The 9,392-nt window shown below is 65.4% G+C and overlaps 1 protein-coding gene across 1 annotated transcript; it reads right to left on the reverse strand.

Moving 5' to 3' along the window:
* Positions 1-5,129: 5,129 nt before the first annotated feature.
* LBX2 (ladybird homeobox 2) lies at positions 5,130-9,149 on the reverse strand. Its single transcript, XM_048846586.2, has 2 exons — positions 8,593-9,149; positions 5,130-5,700 (listed from the first exon to the last, which is right to left on the reverse strand). Exons 1-2 carry the CDS (start codon positions 8,915-8,917, stop codon positions 5,336-5,338), a joined length of 690 nt encoding a protein of 229 aa, XP_048702543.1. The 5' UTR covers positions 8,918-9,149; the 3' UTR covers positions 5,130-5,335.
* Between the last annotated feature and the right edge of the window lie 243 nt (positions 9,150-9,392).

Below are 9,392 nucleotides of genomic sequence, written 5' to 3' on the forward strand. Positions count from 1 at the left end.
GGGGCGGGCAGTGACGGGGTCCTCCCAGGGACTGTACCAGAACTGCTGGAGAGCAGCACCGGGCCTGTGGATCCACGCGACACCCCCATGGGCCCTTCCCGTGCCAGCTGGCTCTGAGAAGTGACAGTGTGCCTGGGCTCTCGGCAGATCCCCTCCCACCTGCCCCAGGCGGAGCTGCTGCTCTCCCGGTCTAGACCAGCTCCCGTGTCACCAGCAGAATTGGTAGCTAGGGTCTGCCAGGCAGGACACCTGTGCCAGGCATGCTGCCTCCCGGCTCTGCCCTCCGGGACACTGGTGCAGCCCCACTGAGGCCTGGCACGGGGCCTACGGTTGGGGTGAATTTATCCCGGGCCCGTGGCTAAGCCGGTTCCAGGCTGGCTTGTTGCAGGGCCCGGGCGCGTGCACGGCACCTGGCTCTCCAAGGCCTCACACCTGTCACATTAAACCCGATTCCCTGCAGCGGCTGGTCAAAGGCACTTTCAGAGCGAAATCTCATTGCTCAGCCCCCAGCTGTTCCCACTGCAGGGCTCAGGCGGAGCGGAGGCGGGCGGAGAATTCAATTAAAACCAAGCAAATCGTGGCAGAGGCTTGGCTCTGTTTGAACGCTCACGCCTGGGGAATTCCGCAAGGGGCATTGCTAGCCGCCAGCCTGGGCGGGGACACGGTGCCAGGCCGCGCCCTGCGCCTTGGTGGGTACCCAGCGCCCAGCCGAAGGGTGAGGTCTGCCCAGCGCCATGGACCTGAGCAGCCCTGGGGTCACATCACCAGCCAAGTCCCCCGTGGGTTACTGGCCTCTCCGGCACCCCTCCCTTAGCCAGCCTGCTTGGGGAGGGGTCGCATGGGCGTGTTCCTCAGGGACCTGTGCAGGGCTTGGCGTGATCACTGCCAGCCAGCCCGCCGGGTGTCCCCAGGGCCCTGCCGGGGCAGAGCAGCTGAGGGAGGGGGCACCCCAGTGGCCGCAGTGCGTGGGAGGGGCCTGCTGGAGCGCACATGTGTATTGCATAAGGGCTCCGGGCTCCCAATTCAATTGAAATCATTTTTTTGGCATGACAAGATAGAAATGGTGCCAGATTTAATCCATCACGCCAGGCTGGAACGTGGCCCTCTGCCCCCCATGCTGCAGTAATGCGGTTACCCTAACGCTCCCTGCCCCGCCTTCCACCCGCGGCACGCAGAGGGCCACAGGAGCGTCTGCTGCAGGTCCAGGGACAGACACACACACACAGGGACACACACACGGACACACTCATACACAGCCACACACACATGGACACACACGCACTCGGACACACACACAGACACACTCACACACAGCCACACACACATGGACACACACGCACTCGGACACACACACGGACACACTCATACACAGCCACACACACATGGACACACACGCACTCGGACACACACACGGACACACTCATACACAGCCACACACACATGCACTCTGATGCACATTCACTGACACAGACACCGAGGCACACACACTAATACACCGCCACACACACGGACACACACGCACTCGGACACACACATTGACACAGACACACTGACATACACACGTGCACACTGTGACACACACGGACACACAGACAGACACACTGACACACACCTGGACACACATGCAGTCTGACAGAGACACACACAGACGCACACACACTGACACATGCAGTCTGACACAATCACACTCAGTGACACACATTGACACACACAGAGATACACACATGCATTGACACACACAGACTGTCACACATGCACTTTGACACACCCAGACTCACTGACACACCCAGACACACAGGCACTGACACACCCAGACACACCGACACACACTCTGACACACTCACACTCAGTGACACACATGAACTCTGACACACTCACGTTCACTGACACACCCAGACACCCTGATGCCCACATGCACTCACACACACACTGAGACACACACTCCAGCACACACACTGACAGACACTGACACACCCAGACACACTGACACACACTCTGACACACTCACATTCACTGACACACCCAGACACACTGACACACACATGCACTCACACACACACTGAGACACACACTCCAGCACACACACTGACAGACACTGACACACCCAGACACACTGACACACACTCTGACACACTCACGTTCACTGACACACCCAGACACACTGACACACACATGCACTCACACACACACTGAGACACACACTCCAGCACACACACTGACAGACACTGACACACCCAGACACACTGACACACACTCTGACACACTCACGTTCACTGACACACCCAGACACACTGACACACACATGCACTCACACACACACTGAGACACACACTCCAGCACACACACTGACAGACACTGACACACCCAGACACACTGACACACACTCTGACACACTCACGTTCACTGACACACCCAGACACACTGACACACACATGCACTCACACACACACTGAGACACACACTCCAGCACACACACTGACAGACACTGACACACCCAGACACACTGACACCCACATGCACTCACACACACACTGAGACACACACTCCAGCACACACACACTGACAGACACTGACACACACAGGCACTGACGCACACACTGACCCGCACGCTCACACACACCCTGACGCTCACACACACGCTAGTATGTTGGGAACAGCTGCACTTCCTGTGGAGGAAAGAGGACTCCCTGCCTGGAGAAGCCCCCAGATGGGGGACCGGGAGGGAACAGAGCAGGAAGGGGGAGCTAGAGCCCCCCAAGCCCAGGGCCTCGTGGGACCTTGTCCTGCGGCCTGCAGCCGGCCCAGATGCCAGCTCCTGCCATGCTGCTCTGCTTTGAGGTCACTCAGTTCACTCAGCAGCAGCCTCAGTTTCCCCCGGGCTGCCCGCGGAGCCTGGGGTGACTCCTGACGGCTGGGGCCAGCCTGAGGCCTGTTGTCCTCTGTCCAGTTCGCCCCCCCGCTCCGAGCCGGGGCTGGCTGAGGCCAGTGGGTTGGGGCTCCCTGGCGCGCCCCCATCCCGCTGGCCACGTGTGAGTCCCACGGGCCATTGGTCACCCACCCAGCCGTGAGAGCCCAGACACGGCCCTGCCAGCACCGCCTGCCCCATGGCCTGGCCACCAAGCGGCGGGGGTCGGGGGGGGGGCTCTCCTGGGCCAGGGGAGCAGAGAAGGAGCTCGGTTAGCGGAGCCCAGCAACAGAGCCAGAGAGAACAAAGGGGCTGGAGCCATGACAGCCAGAAAGAGAAACAATAGGAAAGGGACGGTCACGTCAGGGCGGGGGCGGGGGGGGGCGGAGCAACAGGAATCTGAGGGGGAGGGGGATCCTTCCCTCCTAGGCAGGGGCCCATGGTCAAGTGACATGGGGGGAGGCTGAGCGCCCTGATCTCCGGGGGGGGGGCGGCCCCAGGGTGCTCTGGTCTGGGGGGGCTCTGATATGGGGAGGAAGGGCTCCAATCTTGGTGGGGGGCCTCTGATCGCCCCAGGGCGCTCTGATCCCCTCCGGGGGGGGGGGGGGCGCGAAGCTTGGCCGAGGCCCGCCCGCTCCCCCTGCCGCGAGGGGCGAACAAAGGGCCTTGACACCCCCGCTGCCTGCGCCCCCCCCAAACAGCCTCTGCGAAGTACTACCCATGGGCCGGCTGGAGAAAGGCGGGGGGAGCCCATGGTGGGTCCACAGATACCCCCGCAGGCCCGGGGCCGGCCGCAGATGCTGGGGGGTGGGCAGCTGCGCCCCCCCGGATTAATCACCCGCCTGGCGGGGCTGCGGGGACTCGCAAACCATATGGAGCCTGGCCGGCTCCTAATCGAACCGCTGAGGGAGCCGACACGCCTGGAGAGGAGGCCGCGGCCCGACGCCGCGGGGGAGGGTCCGACCCCGGCCATGGGGGGCCGCCCCTGCTCCGCACGGTCACCCCGGTCCGAAAGTGCCTCTCGCCCGGCAGCAATAAGGCCCGCAGCCGGCTGTGAATAAGGTGTCTCCATTTATTCAAACTATATACACCCAAAAGGGGGGGCGGGCCCAGGCCCACTCACCCTCCCCGGGGGGAGAGCCAGGAGCAGGGGCCGGAACTGCGGACCACGGAGGGGGGCCGGGCGCCCCCCTGGTTCCTTTCACCGACTCCCAGAGCCCCCCGTTCTCACTGAGCCGCTCCCCCCAGGCCAGCCCCCCCCCCCCCCAGCCCGCGGCAGGGAGCAGCCCAGAGATAGGGACACACCCGACGGGACCAGACGACACTATAAAATAAAATAAAATAAAATAAAATAAAATAAAATAAAATTGCACCAATTCCCCCGCGAGGGCGACTGGAGGGGGCGGGGGCCAGGGCAGGTCTGGGGAGGTGGGTACCCCGCGCCCGGGGAGGAGGCAAGGCGGGGTGGGGAGGAGGAGGGAGTAGATGGTAGGTAGGAAAGGCGGTTTGGTGTGGGTGGGTACCCCACGCCTGGGGGGGGGGGAAGAGAAGGAGGGGTAGGCAGGGGTACTCGTTCCCGGGGGTGGGCACGCAGGGGTGTGTGTGGCTAGGGTAAAGTAGGGACGGATGGGGTCGGGGAAGGGTATCCCGCGCCCCGGGGGAGGGGGCAGGAGGAGGGGTAGGCAGGAGGAAGGGTACCCGCGCCTGGGGGCGGGGGAAAGAGGGGGTTGGCGGGGGTGGTAGAAAAGTACCACGCCCCTGGAGAAGGAGGAAGGGGTGGGGGTGGGGAAGGATACCCCGGGCCCTGAGCTGGGAAAGAGGTGGGGGTAGGCGGGGGAAGGGTATCCCGGCCCCGGTGGGGTAGGCGAGGGAAGGAGGGGGTAGGCGGGGGGAAGGGTACCCGCCAGAAGGGGGGAAGAGGTGGGGGGAAGGAGCGGGGAAGGATATCCCGGGCCCAGAGGGGGGGAAGCCGTGCGGGGAAGCGGGGGGCAGGTGGGACGAAGGGTACCGTTCTCCGAGGGGGGAAGGGGTGGGGGCAGGCGGGGGAAGGAGGGGGTAGGCGGGGGGAAGGGTACCCGCCAGAAGGGGGGAAGAGGTGGGGGGAAGGAGCGGGGAAGGATATCCCGGGCCCAGAGGGGGGGAAGCCGTGCGGGGAAGCGGGGGGCAGGTGGGACGAAGGGTACCGTTCTCCGAGGGGGGAAGGGGTGGGGGCAGGCGGGGGAAGGAGGGGGCAGGCGGGGGGAAGGGTTCCCGCGCCCTGGGGGGGGAGGTAGGCACAGGGGGCTCCCCCCTCAGTGAGGTGTATTTGGTAAGTCCTAGGCTCTCAGTACAGAGGGGCGCAGGCAGGGGGCCCGGCCCGGCCCGGCCCGGCCCCCCAAACCGGCTGCCTGGAGGGTCCCGCCGCGGGCCCCGGGCGCTCGGCCCCTGCCCCTAGTCGTCCACCTCGATCTCCTCCTCAGAGCAGGGCTCGGGGCCCGGGGGCTCGCCGAGCTCGGCCATGCCCGCCAGGCTCTCCAGGGCGGCCGGCGGCAGCTTCTTGAGCGACTCCACGTCGGCCTTCATCTCCTCCAGGTCCCGCTTGAGCTTGGCGCGGCGGTTCTGGAACCAGGTGATCACCTGCGCGTTGCTCAGCCCCAGCTGCTGCGCCAGGTGGTCGCGGTCGGCCGGCGCCAGGTACTTCTGGTAGAGGAAGCGCCGCTCCAGCTCGTGGAGCTGGTGGCTGGAGAAGGCCGTGCGCGACTTCCGCCGCTTCTTGGAGGCCGGCCGCGGCCCGAAGGCGCCCAGCGGGTCGCGACCTGCGAGGGGAGAGGGAGAGGCGGTCAGGGCGGCTGCTGGCCGGGGGCACCTTCCCTGCACCCGCCCCCAGCCGGGGCCTTTTCCTCGGCGCCCCGCGGCCATGGGGACGCGGCTCCGGCTCCCTATGGCGCGGCCTGCGAGCCCCCCACACGCTGCTCTGGCCCCTCGGCCCCAGATACGGCACCTCGCAGCCCGGGCTCATTTCGGCTGGGGGGGGAGAAGAAACCCCCTCCCCCGCTCTGTGCGGAACAAAGAAATCCGGGGCCCGGGAAAGCAGCTGAGATGGGGGCAGCGGGGCGGGAGGGAGAACTGGGGCAGGGCCCAGTCTCGCACCCACGGCCTCCCTCTGCCCGTTTGCGGGGGACCCAGCGCGTCTGCCCTTCTCCCCCTGCAGCCCCGAGGCCTGTCCATGAACCCCGCGGCCCCGTTCCGTAGCGCTCGGGGCCCTGCCCCGCACCCGCTGCCAGGGGCAGAGCCGGCTGCTGTGACTTGCCCCGCTCCCTGGACTTCACCGGGGCTGGGGCAGCTCGCAGCAGCGGCGGATCTGGCCCTGCGGGCAGCCCGCGGATTGTCCTTCGGGCTGAGGCCGGGCCAGCGGCGAGGGGCCGCGGACAACTGGAGACAAACTAGGCGAAGACACTGGAGTGACCCGAAATCTCCCGGCCCGGCCCAGACTGACACAGACGCTCCCGGCCGCGGCGAAACTCTCTTCTCCGCGCGGATTCATGTCCAGGCGCCGCAGCCCTGTAGCCCGGACCCAGGCAGGGCGCGGGAGCAATGCGGGGAGCGAGCCGGGGCTGGGGGTTGCGGGGACAGGGGCCGGCGGCCAATCTCGCTCTAACACACCGCGGTCGCTGCGCTGGTTACAATCCGTGCGTGTATTCGCCGACTCTGAAACGAAAATCTCCTGGCTTAGAGACCCAGGCCGGTTTAAAACAGCCCGCACGTTTCCTCGTCTTTCTTCCGTTTTAGCAATACGGGCGCGTTTACTTGGGAAGTAAAATCTCCCCGAGGAGACCGCTGCGGTGGCTTCTGCCCCGGACCGTCCCCGGGCACCCGACAGAGGAACGGGCCCCGGCTGACGATCTGAGACGCGTTTGTGTAGAAGACCGAATATTGGGTCTTTCTGTCGGCTAGCAAGGCGTCTGTCCCGACACCGCGCTCCAGCGGGTACGAAACAGACCCGCTGGGGAGACCGGAGACCGGTGTGCGGGGACCGGATTGTCTGAAAAGGTCGGGCACGTTCGAGTCTCTTCCTGAACTTTCGGAGGGGCGCGCACGGGGATTTCTCGGCAGTAATGTGCTCGCTCCGATACAGTGAATACAGCCCGCTCTGCCTGCAAACCCGCAAGCGGGAAAATACAGCAGGACTCAGCGGGTTCGTATGAGCTTAACGGGTCCTGCGGAAGAAACGATTTTAGACACCCCTTGGCCGATGTCTGCCAGTGGATTGGGTAGTTCAGCGCACCCCGCGAGCTGAGTCGAATCACACATTTCCCGGGACCCGGGTCGATTGGGTGTGCCAGGTAGAAAGTCCGAAATAAACTAGACGATGCGGGTTAGCGCGGGATTTCTCGCGTCCCGCAGTCTATTTGCTGCAGCTCCTTGGCGGCGCATCCCTGGCTGCTCGTACGCCGGGCTCTGTTCGGAATACAGACGTGTGCGTGAGTCTCAGAAAAACGAAAACTTGGTGTAATACGCGGGGCTCTGACCGCAAACTCAGAGCCCGCGTTTCGCACCGCTCGGCCCGGGAGAGCGGACTCCAGCGCGCGTTAGTGTAAATCGCGGTGTTCTCACGCGGGCTGCGGAACAAAACTTTGTCCCAGCGACACGCGGAGTATTTATTTAACCGGTGCAGTTATTGTACAATGTCTGTGTAAACCGAAACGGGAACCTGCCGCTCATTCCTTCGCGTTGGGAGGGTGCAGCCCCGCGGAGAAGCGCTCGGCAGCTGCACGGACATCGCTGGGATCCGTCTGCCGGGCTCGGTCTGTCTGGTTGTCCGTGGGTCGGTCTGTCTAGGAAGCGGGGAAGGAGTCTTCCACGCAGACAAGCCCCGGCGCAAGCTAAGGCAGCGGCTCGCGCCCTTTCCCGGCCGCGGAGCCGCTCCGGAGTCTGATCTGTCTGGGGCACCCCAAATCCCAAAGCCAGAGCTAAGGATACAGAAGTGTCCCTGCTCACCGGCACCGAACAATGGCTGCCTTCCTCATTGTTACCACGGAATTACAAAATAAATCCGTTGGGCTAGAAATACGGCGCTTACATTTCAGCGTACAGCGGCATAGGCAAGCCATTGTCTGGAGGGAATGTTCGGTTGTCCTGACTTCGCTGGTGCTTTTGTTGTCCCTGTTGGACAACTAGGCAAATCTCTAGAGAGGTGCTGTCCCCCTGGCAGACCCCTGCGTACCCCCGGGGTACACGAACCACCCGGCTGAGGATCTCGAAAACTCAGCCCCGTCTCTCTAGCTTCCCCGCTCGAAGCGCGCAGGCCCCGGTCCCTGCGACTTTCCCCTGCTCGACTTTCCCCAGGGCTGCATTTCGTTCCCTGGCCGCTCTGGCTGCAGCCCCAGCCCGGCCCGGTTTCACCCTTACCGGCGGTTGCAGAAACTCCCCTGCCCCGGGCGCTTTCGCTTTCTCCGGGACCGAAGTGTCCCAGGCCCCGGGCTGGAGGGCCGCGGGGCCGCCAGGGTCCCGGAAAGAGCCCGGTGCAATTCGGGGTCGCCTCCCCTTCCCTTCTCCCAGGGATCGGCCGGGTCACCGCGGTGCTCCCCGCCTGGCAGCCAGGGTCGGCAAGGCCCGGCTGGGGAGCGGGCAGGGCCAGGAGCCCAGGGGGGGCTGCCCTGGCCCTGCTTTCCCCGGGCCCCTGTCCCGCCCCGGCCGCGCCCCGGTACCTTCCGCAGCCTGCAGCACGTTCACCTCCAGCCCCTGGAAAGTTTTGCTGGCCAGCTCCTCCAGGGCGCAGAGCGGGGAGGACGGGGCAGGCACGCCGTTCCGGGGCGCTCCGGAGTCGGCCGCTTTGTCCAGCAGCCGAGGCGAGGGGGCGCAGGGCGCTTTCCGCACCGACGGCTTGCTCAGGATGTCCTCGATGCTGAACGGGGTCAGCGGCTTGTTGGAGTTGGCCGGGGGCGGCAGCTGGTCCAGCGGGCTCCTCCGCCTCTCCTGGCCGGAGGGATACAAGAGGGGGCCCGCCGCCTTCCCTTCCTTGGCGGAGGTCATGGCCCCAAATGAGGGGTGCGCCCGCCAGCCCCCGGGCTCCTGGCTCCGCGTCCTCCGCCGGGCAGGGGCTCAACAGCCCCCCCGGGCCATGGGGCCGGGTCCCCCCTAGGAGACTCCGCTCCCGGGCTCCCAGCCTCCGCCCCACTCCAGCTGTTGCCAACTCTCACACTTCCCCGAGTCCCCCCGGCGCGGGCCTAGGAGCGAGGGCGGCGCGGGGCCCGGCGCGCCCGGCTCCCAGCTCCGGGGCTCCCCCCAGCTCCCCGCTAACGAGTCACTGCTGATTCGGAGAGTTCAGTTCTAGCCAAAGCTTCCCCCTGGCTGGCCCGGCGCTGGAGCCTTAAAGGGACAGGGCCAGAGTCACTAATTGGGCACCGGGGTAGGAGGAGCCTCAGCTGGAGTGTTAGCAAAGTTTGGGAGTGGGAGGGGGACCCCCTTTACAAGGCCCCGCTGCGGGGGGGGTCCCCGAGGCTCAGGC

Source organism: Caretta caretta, chromosome 4, assembly GCF_965140235.1.
Source record: "Caretta caretta isolate rCarCar2 chromosome 4, rCarCar1.hap1, whole genome shotgun sequence".
In the NCBI taxonomy this organism is placed as follows: Eukaryota; Metazoa; Chordata; order Testudines; family Cheloniidae; genus Caretta; species Caretta caretta.

What these genes read in the sequence shown, in the direction of transcription:
- LBX2 (XM_048846586.2), bottom strand. Translation starts at nt 8,917, where the DNA reads ATGACCTCCGCCAAGGAAGGGAAGGCGGCGGGCCCCCTCTTGTATCCC. An exon ending in CGTGCTGCAGGCTGCGGAAG is followed by an intron (nt 5,701 to 8,592) that starts GTACCGGGGCGC and finishes CTCCCCTCGCAG; the next exon opens with GTCGCGACCCGCTGGGCGCC.